The sequence below is a fragment of the Lepus europaeus genome, chromosome 19 (assembly GCF_033115175.1).
Source record: "Lepus europaeus isolate LE1 chromosome 19, mLepTim1.pri, whole genome shotgun sequence".
Taxonomy (NCBI): domain Eukaryota; kingdom Metazoa; phylum Chordata; class Mammalia; order Lagomorpha; family Leporidae; genus Lepus; species Lepus europaeus.
The window spans coordinates 43,735,276-43,753,062 of record NC_084845.1 but is presented as its reverse complement, the minus strand read 5'-3'; the positions used below and the strand labels follow the sequence as shown (position 1 = coordinate 43,753,062).

General features: G+C 51.1%; 1 protein-coding gene across 1 annotated transcript in view; it reads left to right on the top strand.

Annotated features, from left to right (window-relative positions):
• The window catches only part of AMFR (autocrine motility factor receptor), a 48,053-nt gene extending 32,495 nt beyond the window's left edge, over nt 1–15,558 (top strand). The window contains 5 exon segments of the mRNA XM_062176579.1: nt 1,402–1,505; nt 5,883–6,017; nt 8,356–8,439; nt 13,162–13,346; nt 14,060–15,558. Coding sequence (XP_062032563.1) covers nt 1,402–1,505; nt 5,883–6,017; nt 8,356–8,439; nt 13,162–13,346; nt 14,060–14,207 — 656 coding nt within the window. The 3' untranslated portion in view covers nt 14,208–15,558.
• Nucleotides 15,559–17,787: the final 2,229 nt, after the last annotated feature.

The window sequence follows — 17,787 nt, the reverse complement described above, 5'->3', positions numbered from 1 at the left end:
AAGTACATACAGTATACATTTTTTTAAAAATGGGTACATTTTGGTTGACGAGGTCTTTGAGATGACCATTTGCTCGCTTTTCTCTTTGCCTCAGTTCTCCTTTGTGAAGGAGTGAAAAATGTGCTTGCAGCCAGCTTCTTGGTGCCTTAGTCCAATGCTTTGAATGCTTTGAAAATAATTTTGAATCATAAAACCAAGATATTTTTAATTTAATTCATTTTAATTTACTTGAAGGTATAGTGACAGGGAGAGAGAGAGAAAGAGGTCTTCCATCTGCTGGTTCGCTCCCCAAATGCCCACAGCAGCCAGGGCTGGGCCAAGCTGAAACCAGGAACCTGGAACAACTTCTAGGTCTCCCATTTGGGTAGCAGGGGCCCAAGCATCTGAGCCATCATCTACTGCCCACCAGGATGCATTAGCAGGAACCTGGATGGGAAATGGAGTAGCCAGGACTCTAACCTGACGCTCCAAAATGGGATGTGGGTATCCCAAGCAGTGGCTAAATTCACTGTGCCAAATACCCGCCCCCAAACCAAGGATTTTAAGTCATATTCTTAGGGAGAAAATATATCATAAAAGTAATTGTGAAAATGAACAATAGTTTCTGGATCGTAATGAAAGCAGAAACTCATCTGTTGTGGCAGCTGTTGAGGCAGGGAAGCCTGCCTTATAGTCTAGGTGGAGAGTGGTCGGGAGTTGAGTGGATCAAGAGCCCCTGCAAAGGAGGAACAAGTGATAAAATGGTCTCGTACCTGACTGTCTGCATCCTGGCCAATGTAATTAAACTTGATCTTAGACAAGTTCACATGGTTACCTAGTTACTGGTGTGAGCCAAAGACCATGGAGGCCAGGGCCTTTTTTTTTTTTTTTTTTAAGATTTATTTATTTATTTGAAAGTCAGAGTTAGAGAGAGGAGAGGCAGAGAGAGAGGGGGGTCTTCCATCTGCTGGTTCACTCCCCAGATGACCACAATGGCCGGAGCTGTGCTGATCAGGAGCCAGGAGCTTCCTCCAGGTCTCCCGTGTAGGTGTAGGGGCCCAAAGACTTGGGCCATCTTCTACTGCTTTCCCAGGCCACAGCAGAGAGCTGGGTTGGAAGAAAAGCAACCGTACTAGAAGTGGCACCCATATGGGATGCTGACGCTTCAGGCCAGGGCTTTAACCCGCTGCGCCACAGTGCCAGAGGGCCATATTTCTAAGAAGGATAAAATGAGAGCGATGACAGAAGGTGCCATGTAGGGTGGCCTCTAATGCCTGTGAGACATGTGTGCCATGTAGGGCACAAAAGGCCTGGCATAGAGTCAGCCCTCTGAATACTAGCTGCTGTTGGAGTGGCTGGCTCTGGATGTCACAGGAGAGTGTCAGGGCTCTAAAACGTGTGCCCGCTTCTCTTTTGCTTTAGGGTCCCGGATTGCGAGCTGGTTGCCGAGTTTTTCTGTCGAAGTGATGCATACCACCAACATCCTTGGCATTACGCAGGCAAGCAACTCGCAGCTTAACGCGATGGTAAGGACCCCTGACTGCTTTCAGAAGACGACTAGTAGTTCGGAGGGAATGAAGAGTGGCAGACGTGGGTAGTATATGTGAACCCTGTTGGTTTTACTCTTCTCTGGCAGAATAGCAGGACATTCGAGGGTCTTTAAAAAATACACTGGGATCCCTTACATTTCTGTGTTTTAAATTTTGAAACCAGTTCGGAAGCCAGCTTTTATTTTTCGTCTGTGGTGGGTAATCTGACCTTTCCTGAGAAGCACTAGGTTCATTCTGTTCTGCTCCAGGCTACCGGGAGACTCTTAGCTTTTAGCCAAAATGTTTTTGGGAAATTACTGGCAGGAGTGAACCATGTACCTTTTATTAAAAATTACATGAGGCTTACCAGTTGTGGTTTTTGGTTCCCTGTCCCTGCTTTCCCCTCAAAAATATGAGTGTGTGTGTGTGTGTGCGCGCGCACGCGCGCGTGTGTTTGCATGTGTACATGTATGCGTGCCTTGAGATTTTGAGGTATGTTGTTGATTCAAGGATATTGTATTTTTCCAAAGGGGTGTGTGTGTGTGTGTGTGTGTTTTTTTACAATGATGGAGAAACTTGTTTCACCATTGTTGAAATCTAGAGTTTATTGTTGTAATAAATACAGAAGTCTGAAAATACAAACTGCCTTAATCCTACTTGAGCTGGGGCCTCTGGCCGATCTGGACTAACCTGGCTGATACTTCAGAAGATCATTTCACTTATTTGTTCATTAATTAACTTTGTTATTGAGCAGATTTATGTGGAATCCTGTCCCTGAGCATAGCCCCTCAATGTCACAAGGTAGACTGGAGTCCTACTCTCTAGGAGGGCAGATTCTAGTTGGGGAGGCAGATTAAAATAAACACAAACAGGCGAAATAACAGCTGGTGGCGACAGGGACTCAGTGTGTGGGTAAAGGCTAGTGTAGAGAAGGAATCGTTTCTTGATCACAAGCGTGATGTGCTGTGTAAAGGCACTGTGGTGAACAGGCCATTAGCAATGTGGGGCTGTGCTATCCAGGGAGGGGAAGCGTCCTGCAGCCCTGTGATTGGGTCTCGGTCCTTGCTGAGCCTGTGCCCCTGGACTGCGAGTCTCCAGTGCTTCCGGGTCTCCTTTGGCAGAACAGGATGTCTTCTCCCACCCTGAGGCGATGGTTAGCAGGAGTGGGCTGTTGCCCTCACCCAGGTCAGAGAAGCTTGCTCACACCCTGGAAGAGTGGGTTTGATGAACTCGTTTTTCCTGGGGACTGACTCTTGTTAAGCAGAACAGAGAATTCTGGATAATTTCAGATAGTTGCTTTTCCTCCTCCCCCTGCTGGAGGCTTGATGGGATTGTCCTCAGATGTGTACTGGAGGCACCTGGTGGAGCTCCTGGGCCGCTGTGAGTTTTTAACTTCCAGATTCGTCCACACTGTCCCTGTAGCCATTTGTCAGTCACAACCCAGGTTGTCTCCAGGAGTCAGAAGGCTGTTTGGGATGAGGTGGGAATGGTCTCTGGAAAGCAGATCAGTGGTTCAGAACAAACAGAAAAGTTGACAGAAGAAAGAAGTCCTTGTGACGGGAGATGGGGCTGGGAGCCGCAGCAGGGGAGAGGGGTTTGCTGTTGGTGGGAGCAGGTGGATGTGGCTACAAGGCTCATCTTCTGAGGCTTGGTTTAAAAAGGAGGGCATGTCTCTTAGTAGCCGTGAAGGGAAAAAACCAAAGGTGACTGGCTAAAGAAAACATGGCATGCACAGTCAGTGGAATATTACCCAGTCTTCAAGAGGGAACCCCTATCACAAGCTAAGTCATGGTGAGCCTTGATGACACTGCCTAGTGAAATGAGCCAGTCACACAAAGACAAATGCTGCATGATTCCGTGGATACGAGACACCTGACAAGACAAACGGAAAGTAAAATGGTGGCTGCCCAAGGCTAGGACCAGAAGGAAAGGGGTAGTTGTTCTTTAGTGCATACAGATTCTTGATTTTGCAAGATGAAAATGTTCTAAAGATCTCTTCCACAGCAGTGTGCATCTAGTTAATACACTTTGCCCTAAAGGTAGTTCAGATGTAAATCTTACTGGCTTTTGACCACCACAGAACAGGAAACGACAGCAGAAGTCATGGCTCCTGCTTTCTCTGTGATATCCCCAGCCTGGTCATCAGCAGAAAGTGAGAGTGGCTTTGCGGTGGCACAGGTGTCCTTGAAGTGCGGCAGTCAACATGGCCATTGCCGGCTCCTGGCAGCCTCTGTGTGCACTGTGGGTCAGGCAGCTGTCGCAGCTCTGCAGGTGGCCACCTCCTCCTTCAAGGATCAGATGTCCTGGGCATGCAGCCTTTCTGGGAACTGGTGTGTTCTGAATTCTCTGGCAGGCCCTGTACTTCCTCCTGTACTGCAGTGATGTGGAGCAGACTATTTTTAATACAACTAGTGTTCTGGAACTGTGCTCTTTTTTTTAAGATACATTATTTAAGTTACTGGAGTTTTTGGTAGAAAAGAGCTGGTCTGGTAAAATGAATCTTAGACTTTTTTTTTTTTTTTTTGAGAAACAGTGGAGAGGCTGTTTAAGAATAAAAAGAGAAAATAATTTTACTTGACTGTGGTAGTGCTGATGTACTCTTCCCCAGGTAGCTTTGATTTGGCCTGGGGAGAAAATTTCCAGTGCAGGGACCACGGGAGGTGGAGGTCCTGGGACCTTTGGGCACTGCTTGCCCAGCTAATACCCGTCCCCAGGCAGCTCCCAGCAGAGCTCTGTGCCAGCTGCATGACTGCAGGCCGTGATGCGGAGACGCGTCCCCCCTCTCCGTGTTGTGTGAGGAGATGCTCCTTGGGAGCTAGTAGCCCAGTGGGTGACTTGTGTGCGTCTTACTCTTTCTTATTTTAATCATTGGGACTTTTCCACACATAAAACCTTGAAGTAAGAATTTGTAAAATAAATGTTTGTGAAAAACAGAAACCGGCTGGAGCTGCTTAGAAGGAAGTCTGACCAGTGGTGCGCCCGATCCGACACCTGCCCCCTTAGGCACATGTCTGCCTCACAGCTTGAAAACTGTGGCTCCAGGGGAGAGCAGTGTTAGGGATTTGTATTCCTTATATCTTTTTTTTTTTTCTTCAGTTGGAGACAGTTTGCATGCAGTAAAAATACACTCTCTCTAGAGTATCCAGTTCAACTCAGACATAATCAGTACATCCCCCTCACCATAATCAACACCTAGAACAGTTCCATTCCCTACCTAGTCCCTCAAGTCCCATGGGGCCTTTTTTTTTTTAGATTTATTTATTTATTTGAAAGTCAGAATTACACAGAGAAGGAGAGACAGAGAGAAATCTTCCATCCGCTGGTTCACTCCTCAGTTGGCTGCAATGGTCGGAGCTGTGCCAATCTTAACCCAGAAGCCAGGAGCTTCTTCCCATCTCTCACACAGGTGCAGGGGCCCAAGGACTTTGGCTATCTTCTGCTTTTCCAGGCCAGAGCAGAGAGCCGAATCGGAAGTGGAGCAGCTAGGACTCGAACCAGCACCTATATGGGATGCCAGCAATGCAGGCAGCAGCTTTACCTGCTACACCACAGCGCCGGCCCCATGGGACCTCTTATTGGTCACCTCCTTTCCCCCAGCCCTAGCCCCTGGTAACCACTTATCTCAGATTTTACCTGTTCCAGGATGTTGTAGTCAGGCTTCTCTCACTTAATATTATGTTATTTGAATTTTGTCCTTGTGTATATATTTCAAGTTTTTCCTTTTAAGAATTATATCTTTAAGGAGAACACATTTGTTAGGTTTAGAATAGCTCGGGGTTCTGGCCTTTTGTACCCCCAGGGATGAGACAGAAAGGAGATAGAACTGACCTCAGCAGAGACAGGTTGATTTATTGAAGCAAACAGGTGGTGACAGTCTCTGAAGAGACTGTGCGCAGGGCGCACATAGGGCTGGGTTTTTATCTGGTTGCCGAGGGAGCTTGGCGCCAGGGGCTCTCCAGAAGCCTTGGAGGCCTTTTGCTATCTGGTTCTCATTTTGTAGGTGGAGAGAGAGGGAGAGACCATGAGCGGATCTCCCATGGTGGGGGGAGGAGAGGGACAACATGCCTTTTAACATTTATATACCCAGGGTAAAATGAATACTTTTCAAAACTAAAGTATTCTGACCCTACCTTGGGATGCAGCTGGCTTTCTGCACTCTGTTTGCGTTGGGACACATGCTGTCCCCAGCTGCCTGTTTGGCATCCTGGAAAAATACTGATGGGATTGTATTTGAAGGTGATCTGCAGAGCAGGGTGGCCTCCTCACCTGTGTTCGTGGCATTGTGTCACATTACTCACCCAAGGGCTGCCATGCATTCCGACCTCAGTGAGTAACTGTTGCAAGTGAGCGTTTCTGTGTTTGGTATTCCTACAGGCTCATCAGATTCAAGAGATGTTTCCCCAGGTTCCATACCACCTGGTGCTGCAGGACCTCCAGCTGACACGCTCGGTGGAAATAACAACCGACAACATTTTAGAAGGACGGATTCAAGTACCTTTTCCTACACAGGTGAAACTGGGGTTTTTAAGCATAACAAATGGATTCTGTCTCCACAAGGCTTAATCCTCAATTAACCTTCTTAATTACTCAACTGATACCATTTGTGATTTGATGTAGACAAACTCCCTATCCCTAGTTTATAAATGAGGGCAGGCACACTAAAGATGAGGACAGAGGTATTTGACTTTTTGTACAGATGTAATCCCCAGATCAGCCTGCACCAGCTACTATCGCTTAGGGGTTGAAGGTGTTTTTCTGTAAAGGACAGATGATAAATATTTTAGGCTTTGTCGGCCACCCAGTCTCTGTTGCAACTAAAACAGCCATGGCTAATATGTGGGCGCTTCAGAAAGTTCACGGAAAAGCAAAATTAAAAGATGAGTTTGCTTGGGTGGAAAATATTTTGAAATCTGTTTAGCTTTTTCATAACACACATTTTTCATGAACTTTTTGAAGATCCCAGGTGTGAATGAATGAGCAAGACTGTGTTTCAATAAACCTTTATTTGCAGAAACAGGAGGAGGGGTGCATTTGACAGCAGGGCTGCCATCGCAGGCCCCTGCTCTGGGAAGTGACGCCATCTGTGCCTGGTTGGCTTTGCATGTTGGTGTGATCTTCCGTTAGGTACAGTTCACATTGATCTGTGGCATTTTTGACTTCCTACTAAAAGTTCAGAACTCCTGGCCCATTCTGTACCTCTTTTAATTTTTAGAAATGTGTTTGAGATGCAGGGAGAGAGATCTTCCATCCATTAGTTCACTCCTCAAATGCCCTTAGTAGTTGGGATTGGGCCAGGTCAAACCTGGGAACTGGGAACTCAGTCTAGGAATCCACATGAGTGATGAGGATTCAAAGACTTAGTCCATTGCTGCTGCCTGCCAGGCTACACGTTAGCCAGAGCTGGAATCAGGAGCACAGCAGGACTCAAAACCAGGCGCTCTGACAGGCGGGGAAGCGTCCCAAGTGGTGTCTGAGCTGCTAAGCCAAGTGTCTGCCTCCTGTCTTTTTGATGAATATGAGCGTTATTAGCATAGACAAGTTTTCCAGCAGACTAAGGAATTCATATATATTATCAGGGATAATCTACCAGATATTTTGATTTCAGTATGCAAAAATATTTGGAAATCTCTTCACAAAACTCAAGGATTTGATAGTCTTTGAAGAGAGAAAGATGCAGCTGATGCTGTGGTGCAGCAGATTAAACTATGGCCTGCAGTGCCAGCATCCCATATGGGTGCCATGAGTCCTAACTGCTCCACTTCCGATCCAGCTCCCTGCTAATGCACCTGGGAAAGCAGTGGAAGGTGGTCCCAAGTCCCTGGGACCCTGCATCCACATGGGAGACCTGGAAGAAGCTCCTGGCTCTTGGTTCCTGGCTTCAGGCTGGACTAACCCTGGTCGTTGCGGCTATTTTGGGAGTGAACCAGTGGATGGAAGATCTCTCTCTCTCTACTGCTCCTCTCTCTGTAACCCTGCCTTTCAAATAAATAACATAAATCTTTAGAGAGAAAGAAAGAAATAATATGCTCTTTGAAATCCAATGGGCTAAGGTAGGAGATACAGTTCCTGGGTCTCTGATATTTGACCTGGCTGTTGGCTGTGAATTCCCTTGAAGCAGGCCCTGAGACAAGGCTGAGACAATGATTTGACAGCAAGTAGTTGATTTGGAAGTGATCCCAGGAAACACTGGTAGCAGGTGGGGATGTGAAATGGGACAGGGAAGGCATTTGTTTTCAGGCATGCTACCGCTGTGACTTAAGCTCCATCCCACGTGGCACCTCCGGGATCCAGTGGGAAACGTATTATCGCTCCCGCAAGGTGGTTCACTGGCCAAGGGCTGCCTCTACCTCATGTGGCCAAAGTCCTCAGGCAAAGAGAGATACGAGCCAGCAAATGTAGAGGTGGAGGGACCAAAAGGGACAGGGGCAGCTCCCCAGAGCATCAACAGTGTTGGTCATGACCTTAAACTGCCTAAAAGTGAGTGTGACAGCAAGACCTGTTTCACAGGATGTGAAGCAGGTAGATGAGATGACTGTCACTGGTTTGCCGGGGGCCACGCACAAAGCCAAGTGGCCGGCAGTGTTGTCTGCTGCTGATGGTACTGTTTTGTTCTGAGTCACTCTTTCTGAAAGGCACTGTTAGCACAGAGCCAGTGGCTCACTCCCAGCTTGGAGGCTGGTGGAGGCCGCGGGCTTCTTTGTCTTGCCTTTGATCTTGGTAGCATTTTAATTTCTTTGATGCTGTACCAAAGTCGTAGTCTGTGCAGGGGACCACAGTTCCCTCTGTCCTTGGGGTTTCCCTGTGCCTGTGAGTGACTGCACTGTGGGCGGTCCTGTGTTTCTTTCAGCGGTCAGACAGCGTGAGGCCTGCGTTGACCAGTCCTGTGGAAAGGCCAAGCAGTGACCAGGATGAGAATGAAGTTTCTCCTCAGGTAAGCGCTGCACACCGGGGAGAGAACACGGGGGTTATGGAGGAGGAGTTTAGTGCTTGGCATTGGTTGTTTTCAGTCCTGACGTTTGTGGATGGGAGTCCAGAAGACCAGGGGCTGGGTTGTCTCCATAGTTCTATTGTTTGTTTAAATTTTTATTTATTAGAAACAGGGATCTCCTGTCCATTGGGTCACTCTCCTAGATGCTTCAACAGCCAGAGCTGGGCCAGGCCAGAGCCAGGAACCTGGAATTCCTATTAGGGTCTCCCATGTGGGTGGCAGGGACCCAAGCACCTGTGCCTCCCAGGCTGTTTCTTGGCAGGAAGTTGGAATGGAGAGTGGAACCAGGACTTGAACCAGGCACTTTTGTATGGGGTACAGATTTCTCAAGTGGTGGCTTAACTTACTGTGCCAAATGACCATCCCCTGTCTCCTTAAAGGCTAACTAATCAAGCTGTGCCCATGCTGTGGCCTGCAGCCAGCTCCCTGGTGCCCGCCCCCATGTCCTGGAGAGAAAGGCCTTGCGCTCTCGTAGGCCAACTCTGCCACTGTGAGCTCAAGTAGGCCACAGGGAGTGTGGAAGGAATCTGGGCCCGGGACTCAGGGTGACTGGACCCATCAAAACCTGGAAGGGGACGCCTCTGGGCCAGCGCTCTAGGCCACTGAGTTACTCTCGTCTGTCCTCCCTAACTTAGGAGTTCAGGTGTTTCCATACCTTTAGCAAAACCAAGCCGTCCTGTGCTGGGTAAGGATGGGGGCAGCCTGCCTGTCTTGGGAACCTGATCTGTCTGGACATCCACTGTGGGTGACTTGGTTGGCTGCCCTGAAGCAGAAGCAGCTCCTGTGCCTTCTGTCTGCCCCCAGCCCTATACCCTGTGCTCTTGAGTGCCCCATTTCCTGCCCCTTCTCTGAACTTCCTGTTTGCTTTATTGAGTACCGTACTTTCAAATCATGTTCTTAATAGGCCAAAAATCAAGCAGTGCTGTGTGGATGTGTGTGTGTGATGTACAGGGCTTCCTGCAGGCGTGGCCTGCCTGCCCCTGTGGCCAGGGTGGAAGTGGCTGTCGTCAGTGGCAGGCAGGCTGCTTTCCCTGCTTGTGTTTTTCTCTGCAGATAGGGAAAGGTAGAAGCTGTTAGTTTTTCAAGTCAGTTTCTGGTTTAAGTTTTCATATGCGTATCCATAACTGGATTTGTATCATTTTAAAAGGTTATGGCTTCTGAAGAGGGGTGCATTTCTTTTTTGTGTCTTAGCTGAGATATGGACACTGGACTGGCTTGGGGTTATCTGTGGATACAGCACGTTCTGTTTCTTTGTCGATCTCCAGCTCTTTGTCAGAGTTAATATGGAGATTTCGGAGTCCATTTAATATAATGGAGGAAGGTATTTATTTTACAAGGATGCTTGCTGTGAAACATTTAAAGTCCTTGGATAACCATCACTGAGTAAAACCTCAGTGTAGCCCAGTGGTTGGTCACCTCGGCTCTTCCTGCTGTTCAGCCTGCCGCACCCAGCTCGGGCCTTCAGGCAGGCCCAGCAGCCTCCACGGAGCCACTGGTCAGGAGTCTTTGTCTGGCTGTCTTCCATCTCCCTCCCCACCCCACACACACATTAGCCCACCCAGGTGAGGCTTGGGCGAGAGGGTTAGGATGGGGGTGAAGTGACCCCAGCCTGTGCGTGTGTGTGTGTGCAGTGTGTGTAGATGTTACCTGTCTCCCTGCTCCACTTAGCTCCAGAAATCTCAGACTCCCTTTGAACTTGGGCTGGCTGTTTATGACCACTGTACCTCCCCAGGGAGTCCCGCCCTCCTCCAGGAGGTCTTTTTGGGCAGAGTTATTTGCATCAACCTTAGACTGATGCCCTCCTGCAGGACACACAGTGTCTCCGCCCACCCGTAGACACGGAACTTGCTCCATCGTAGCCCTGCCTCCCTCTTGTATGCTACAGCCAGTTTCTTTCTTTTAGGTTGCTCAGGTGATATGGCCCCTGGCCACGTATCCCTAGGCTGTAGATACAATTCCAGCTCTCCATGTGCTCTTTTTTTAAAAACAATTGTATTATTTGTTTAATTTATGTTTTAAGGAATACAAATTTCAAAAGTACAACTTTAGGAATATAGTGATCCTTCCCAGCATACCCGCCCTGCCCCACTCCCTCCCTGCCTCCCTCTCCCCTTGCCAGTCCCATTCGCCGTTCAGATTCATTTTCAGGTAACTTTGTGCACAGAAGACCAACTCTATACTCAGATTTCAACAGTTTGCACACACACACAAATTAGTTGAGAACTAGTTTTAGAGTTAACTCTCATAATGGGACTCATTGAGGACAGAGGTCCCACATATGGAGTTAGTGCACAGTGACCCCTGTTGTTAATTTAACAGTTAACACTCTCATGTATGATGACAGTGACCACCTGAGGCCCTTTTTTTTTTTTTTTAAAGATTTATTTACTTATTTGAAAGTCAGAGTTACACAGAGAGAGAAGGAGAGGCAGAGAGAGAGAGAGAGAGAAAGGTCTTCCATCCACTGGTTCACTCCCTAATTGGCTTTAATGGTCAGAGCAGTGCTGATCTAAAGCCAGTAGCTTCTCTGAGTCTCCCACATGCATTCAGTGGAGCAAGCGCTTGGGCTTTTTTTTTTTTTTTTTTTTTTGACAGGCAGAGTTAGACAGTGAGAGAGAGACAGAGAGAGAGAGAGAGAGGTCTTCCCTCCGTTGGCTCACCCCCCAAATGGCCGCCACGGCTGGCGAGCTGCACCAATCCGAAGCCAGGAGCTGGGTACCTCCTCCCAGTCTCCCATGCGGGTGCAGAGCCCAAGCACTCCGGCCATCCTCCACTGCCTTCCCAGGCCACAGCAGAGAGCTGGAATGGAAGAGGAACAACTGGGACAGAATCCGGCACCCCAACTGGGACTAGAACCAGGGTGCCAGCGCCGCAGGCGGAAGATTAGCCTAGTGAGCCACAGCGCCGGCCACGCTTGAGCCATCTTCTGCTGCTTTCCCAGGCCACAGCAGAGAGCTGGATTGGAAGTAGAGCAGCCGGGACTCGAACCAGCGCCCATATGGGATGCTGGCACTGCAAGCGGCAGCTTTACCCACTACGCCACAGCGTTGGCCTCACACCCGAGGCTCTTGACGTGAGCCTAGGCTATGGAAGCCTTTTCAGTCCACAAACTCTGTCAGCATTTGGACAAGGCTGTCAGCAAAGGGGAAGTTCTCTCCTCCCTTCAGAGAAAAGTACCTCCTTCTTTGATGGCCACTTCTTTCCACTGGGGTCTCACTCGCAGAGATCCTTCATGGAGGACATTTTTTCCCACAGTGTCTTGGCGTTCCATGCCTGAAGCTCTCTGAAAGCCTCTTCCCAGGCCTGGGTGAAGGCAAGAAGAGGTGAAAGTGGGTGACAGCGAATGTCACACCAGGAGCTCTAAGTCAAGTCGCCTGCCTCTCGGCCGCTCCCCACAAAGCCCTGATGAAGCCTAGAGTGGGTAGTAGGCTGACCTGCCCCCGGGGGCGTGAGCAGCACACCTGACTGGGCACCTGCTTAAGGGTGTGGGGCATCTAGGCGTTGTTGTCTCCTTCAGGGCTTTAGCCAAAACCAGGAAAGCATCCTACTTTAAAGTCTTCTTATGCACGGAAACATGTGCTCTGTTTTTTAAAAAGATCCTTAGCATTTAGCCTTGTTACCTGCTCGACTGTTTCCAGAGACCAGTTGTGCAGTAGGGGCTGGCGTCCTGGCAGGGTGGGTGAAGCTACCACATGCAGTGCCAGCGTCCCACGTGGGCACTCATTCATGTCCCAGCTGCTCCGCTCCCAGTCCAGCTTCCTGCTAATGGCCTAAGGAAAGAAGATGGCCCATGTGCTTGGGCCCCTGCCACCCACATAGGAGACCCAAATGGAGTTCTTGGCTCCTGGGTTTGACCTGGCCCAGCTGCAGCCATTGTGGCAGTCTGGGGAAAGAATCGGCAGTTGCTAGGTCTCAGTGTCTCTCCCCTCTCTCTCTGTATCTCTGACTTAAGTCTAAAAACAAGCAAACAGACCAAACAGCTTGTTTACATTTTTGAGCCAGCGCAGGCATTTGGCACAGCAGTTAATACACCTCTTGGGGGGCTGGCGTTGTAGCACTGTGGGATACCTGCATCCCATGTCAGAGTACCTGGGTTTGAGTCCTGGCTCCACTCTGATTCCAGCTTCCTGCACCCTGGTGGGCAGCAGGTGACAGCTCAGGTACTTGGGCCCCTGGCACCCAAGGGGGAGACTGGATTGAGTTTTGGGTTCCTGGCATTAGCCTGGCCAAGGCCCAGCTGTTGCAGGTATTTGGGGAGTGAACCAGTAGATGGAGAATTTGTCTCTTTTCGTCTCTCTGCCTTTCAAATAAGTAAAAATAGAGAAATGAAATTTTTTAATGTGCTGATATCCAGCCATATAGAAATTTTTTTAGCATTTAGTAGAATTGAAAGAAAATTCCCAGAATGCAAACCAGCAGTTAGTTTGGTTTTACCAAGAATACGTTCAGTTTGGAGATGCTGATGTGTTTCAGACTGGTCCTGAGTTACTTCCTGCACTAACACGGAATGTCTCATGGGGTCGGGCTCTGCTCGGAGCGATCCCCGGGGCACGTACGGCAACCTGTCCTCCAGGAGCGCCGTGTGCTCAGGGTGTCCTGCCAGGTAGAGGATCTGCTTGCAGGGGGCCTGTGCCCACAGCTGCCTCTGGTTTCCCCCCTGTCCAGGCGGAACGCATGCCATTGGACCTCAGTCCCCGCCTGGAGGAGCCCGTGGACTTCAGCGAGTTGGAAGCGGAGCCCAGCGAGGTGGAGGACTTCGAGGCGCGGGGCAGCCGCTTCTCCAAGTCTGCTGACGAGAGACAGCGCATGTTGCTGCAGCGCAAGGACGACCTCCTCCAGCAGGCTCGGAAGTGAGTGGCTTCCCCAGCCCTGGCTGGCAGAAATCCAGGTCCCAGACCTGTGGCTGGGGTCATTAGCATGTTAGGCCCACTTCCACTTTAACAGATGCGACATCAGGCAACCGTTACATGGCGCTTAAAAACAGGCTTCAAGCCTCCCTCGGAAGGAGTCCGGCCACGCTGAGCCCGACTGGTAACTTGTGGGCTTCGGCGCCCCTGTGGGCACCTTCAGACGCACTCGCACGGACAGCGCTTGCGTCCCAGCGGGTACTTTCATGAATAGCTCTACAAACGGCTCTAAGGGGGAGCATTGTTAGGCCCATTTGACAGACTTAACAGCTGAAGAAGCTGTAGAGAGGTTCACGCTGGCCTGGGCCTGACGGCTGGCTCCGGGGTCCTCCCTCTTGACCGCTCTGCCTTGTAGCTAACGCAGGGGTGAGTACAGAGCGCACAACTGGGGCCACACCTGCCCTGTGGCTGCGGCTGGAGCCGTGGGTGTCGAGGTTTATGTCAGCGGCTGGGTTTTGTGCCCTGAGCGTGGGGACTTGGGTGGGGTGGGCAGGGAGAGGGGCGTGGAGCGGTCTCTTGTCCCGCCTGCCCCAGTGCAGGGAACTCGGGCTCCTGCTCAGGGTCAGGGTCCGCGTCTTTTCCATGCAGTTGCCCGGGAGACGGGGAGCTGCGCGTGCTCCAGAGCGTCTCATCCCTCCGCGACTGGTTTCTTGCAGGCGTTTCTTGAACAAAAGCTCCGAAGAGGACCCGGCTGCCGAGAGCTTGCTGCCGCCCGCAGGCCCGTCCCCCGACCCCGTGGCGCTGCGGCGGCGGATGCTGGCTGCCGCCGCCGAGCGGAGACTGCAGAAGCAGCAGACGTCCTAGCGCCGCCGCGCCCTCCTCGGCCGCCGCCGCCTGAGCCCCGCGCCCTGCGCCCAGCCGGAAGAGGCTGCCCAGTGCTGCTGCCGTGTGACGCCGCGGGCCTGACTCGTTGCCGCTGTACAGAGCATGTGGTCTTCCTAGTGTTTGGACGGCTGACAGATTTAATCCTTCTCTGTAATACTTTCTATGTGATATTTCTCTTCCCCTTAAAAGCACTGCACATTTTCACTGTAGGCGTTGACTTGTTGGGGTGGGGAGCGATCAGGAGGAAGTGGGCAGGCGCCCGCCAGCGGCAAATACTGCGTCCTTAGCGCCACATCTGGCCGGAGGCTGTGTGCTCTGGGAGGGCGCATAGCCAGCAGCGAGCAGAGGCACAGCCGAGCCTGGCTCCGCACCGCCGTCACCGCCGTCACCTGCTGTCACCTGCTGTCACACCTGAGGAGGCAGAGGAGGGGTCAGAGGCCAGACTGGGGGACTCCCGGACCCTCGGGGCCAGCAGGGCATCTTGGGAAAGGCCGTGGTCTGCTGCCCGGAGCAGGAGGGGCAAGCTTGGGGCTGCAGAGTGTGAGTCCCGCCACATCGGGACTGTGAGCCCCAGGTCACGGCTGGCTTTATTTCCGTTAACTCTGGTGCTCCTGCAGGTCCTGAGTGTACCCGTGTCCCCCGTCCCCTCCGCGTTCCCTGCCCCTGTGGACACGGGAAGGGGGAGGTAGCCAGCTTTGGTTTATGGTTTTAACCCCCCGGTCAGGCACATCGGGCAATGCCAAAGCCTGTGGGTTTGGTCTTCGGAGAAGAGGTGGGCGGTGCCAGGTGGGGGAGTGGGGAGTGCACTGGGCAGGGCTTTAGGGAAGAACTGAGAGATACCTTGTGTGTATCCCCGGGCCGTGGCTGTCCACCAGACCTAGAAAGCTAAGAGGTTGAATCCACATGCCTTGGAGCAGACCCAGGTCCTGAGTCTTCAAATTCCTCACGCAGTTAACTTTTGGGATTTGAAACATGCAATCATAGGTTACATAGTTCAGTTTTATGTCCCATTGGATTAATTTTTTTTTAATGTTTGAAACATAGTTTTATGGTAGTCCTTTTGGGAAGAATCCCAGTATTATCTAAAATTATTGGCAAAGTTAAATGTATTTTACATAACTGGAAGTTTTTAGAATGTTGACAAGTAATTGAAAAAAGGGTGGTAGACAAATATTTAGGCAGAAGTAATTTATTTCAATAAATCTTTGAAAAGCCTTACTTTGAAATGCTGTTAGTACACCTCTGTGATTTTTAAAATTTGTTTTGTTTTGCTGAGAGCATAGCTATTTGTTTTCATTGTAAAACAATAATAATAAAAAGCAAACTTTTAGTGTGTGGTGTATCGCTGGGAGTTGAGGCAGCTGCTTTCAGGGGGGTGAACATTGACTCTGATTTTGTGGGGACCATTTTGGCTGGGGGGGGTTTGGTTTCCCCAGTATGTTGGAGAAGGCAGAACAGGATTTGTCTTCTCCTCATACTAGTATTTCATTTAAAAACAAGATTTATGTATTTATTTGAGAGGCAGAGTTACAGGGAGAGAGAGGCAGGTCTTCCATCTGCTGGCTTACTCCCCAAATGGCCCTAATGGACAGGGCTGGGCTAGGTCAAAGCTGGAGCCAGGAGTTTCCTCCGGGTCTCCCACGTGGGTGCGGGGGCCCAAACACTTGGGCCATCTTCCACTGCTTTCCCAGGCCATAGCAGAGAGCTTTATCGGAAGAGGAGCAGCTGGGACTCGAACCAGCGCCCATGTGGGATGCCGGCACTGCAGGAGTAGGCTTTACCCACCACACCACAGCGCCGGCGCCACATTTATTTATTTATTTTCAAGGTAAGTATGGAGGAGGCGGCTACTTTGCTTTCTCCGAGTCTGTTTTACTTTGCAGGTTGCATACCCGTTAGAGATGACACTAACTCTACTTTCTCAGGTTTATGAAGTGGAAAGAAGAAATTGGTAGAGGGCCTAGGATCACTGGACTATCACAGCGTGGCAGTGACCAGAGCAGGGAGAATGCTTTACTTAGCCTACAATGACCGACAAGCCCCAAGTTCACCCCTTGATTGTCCATCTGGACAGTTAAAGATTCTAGCTACTACCACCGGCTCCTGGCTTTTGTCACTTGGAGGCACCTGGGATAGGTGCTGAGGGCAGAGACAGAGTGGGTGGGCTTCCTGGCCCAGGCCCCCTTGGCCATCCCCACTGCTGCAAGGGTGGGCATCTTGCTCTCGTGCCCGATTTGCCATGGAACACGGGCTGCACCGCTGGGCCGTGAACGTGGGCTTGCCCCGCCTGGCTCAGGGAACTGCTGTTACTCCTTCTGACCTCTTGGGTTCTCAGCCACTTGCTTGAGTTTTGTTTTTTTTTAACAAATGTTGAGGCTTTTATGGGTCAGGGAGAATGATGGCCCCCGCGGATGGCTTACTTGGTGTGCTCTTGGAGCTGTAGACGGTGTGCTCTGGCTGCAGCCAGCAGACCATCTGCCCAGGAAAGGACACGGGTGTGCGTGTAGAAGGGAGCTGGAAGCTTGCGGAGCTGGCCAAGGAGCACTGCCCCTACAAGGCCGCGCATCACCACAGCCTCCGGGATCCTTGGCTCCTGCGCGCTCAGCCTGGAAGTGGTTCTGGCCCTGGCTGCACTTTGGAGTAGAGTCCGGGCCGCTCTGTCCCCTCTCCTTGTTCTAATTTAGTTGGTCTTTTCCCTTCATCTGTTAAAAATGCTGACCTCCTTTTAAGAAAGATAAGAAGGCAAGAGCTCTCTTGGTTTTATCGACAAAACTCATTTGAGAGTTGGGCGAGAGCCCAGTTTGGCTCCTCTTTAGGGAATCTGGACGGGCCACGGATGGCCAATGTCATGGTGCCCCTCATCCTCCCGGTGGGCCTCGGTTTGTCCCCCACAACCACTGTTAGGAAGTCGAGCTGGGGGCCAGAGAGGCACTGGTATCCTGGGTCAGCCCCCACCACCACTCCCCAATGAAAATGCCACCAGAACTCGCCTCAGCAGTGACGGCCAGGACTGGCTGCAGACTCGTGTCCTCGCCCAGGGCTGGTTCTTCAGTGTTGCTTTCTGGGCAGATCACTGGCATGTGCGGGGTGTGGAGAGGATTCCGGTGGGCAGCCCCCTGGGAGACTGTGTCCCTCAAGATGGAACAGTGAGCTGCAGAGTGCAGTTGTGTGGGAGCGAGGGGGTGAGACTGGCTGCCCGGAGACGGCTCAGACTCCGTGTGCCGTCTGTCCTCACACTGGGCCTGCTCGATGCAGCAAGAAGCAAAGCCAAAGGATCCCTTCCTGGCCGGCTCGCAGATGTGACCCCCGGGTGCACGGGGCCCAGGCAGTGTGCTCCCATCCTCGGGATCACCGTTACCCACGGTAGGACCCCTGGGCCCAGAGGCAGCGGGATCCTGTATTGGCAGGAGAATGGGGATGCCTGCCCTGCCCCCCCCCCCCCATTCTGCCTTTCTCATCTTTGGCCCTGCACTACCCAGGGTGAGGCAGAGCTGGGAGCCCCTGCCTGCCCGTCTCCCCCCGCCCGGGGCAGCCCTCCCCCCTCAGCCCACTGTGTGAA